This window comes from Apaloderma vittatum, unplaced genomic scaffold, assembly GCF_000703405.1.
Source record: "Apaloderma vittatum isolate BGI_N311 unplaced genomic scaffold, ASM70340v1 scaffold39171, whole genome shotgun sequence".
Lineage (NCBI taxonomy): Eukaryota > Metazoa > Chordata > Aves > Trogoniformes > Trogonidae > Apaloderma > Apaloderma vittatum.
The window spans coordinates 1-433 of record NW_009701501.1 but is presented as its reverse complement, the minus strand read 5'-3'; the positions used below and the strand labels follow the sequence as shown (position 1 = coordinate 433).

The window sequence follows — 433 nt, the reverse complement described above, 5'->3', positions numbered from 1 at the left end:
GGGGGAGGGTGGGAGCCACAGGAAGGTACCATCAGTAAAAATCTCGCTTCTTGCACCCACTTGGTGAGTGGGAGCACGGGTGTCCCAGCTGGTCCCTCACAGAGGGAGACTCGATGCCTGCAGCTCCCACACGGGGTGCCTTCTCCTCCCGGGGCAACCCCGGGCTCTTGCAGTGGATGAAGCCCAGGGCTTCACTTGCCCGCGGGGAGCCAGGGATAGGGAAGGGGATGTGGCAGGGAAACACACACACACACACACACACACACACACACACTCTCCTGCCCCTCGCCCTTCTCTCCAAGGCCCCCTTGGAAACCAGAGACCTCTTCCGCGACGCCGCGTCCCCCCTCCTCCAGGCCGTACCTTGTCGGCAATGCTGCGGGGCAGAAGCAAGTCGGGGCTGGGGGTCAGCGCCGGCCCCATCTCCTCGCTG

The 433-nt window shown here is 64.7% G+C and overlaps 1 protein-coding gene across 1 annotated transcript in view; it reads right to left on the bottom strand.

The window, feature by feature from the left end:
• Positions 1-429, bottom strand: part of SNX30 (sorting nexin family member 30) — a gene marked incomplete at its 5' end in the record, with an annotated part of 36,727 nt that extends 36,298 nt beyond the window's left edge. The window contains one exon of the mRNA XM_009879159.1: positions 364-429. Coding sequence (XP_009877461.1) covers positions 364-429 — 66 coding nt within the window. The remainder of the gene's footprint in view (positions 1-363) is intronic.
• Positions 430-433: the final 4 nt, after the last annotated feature.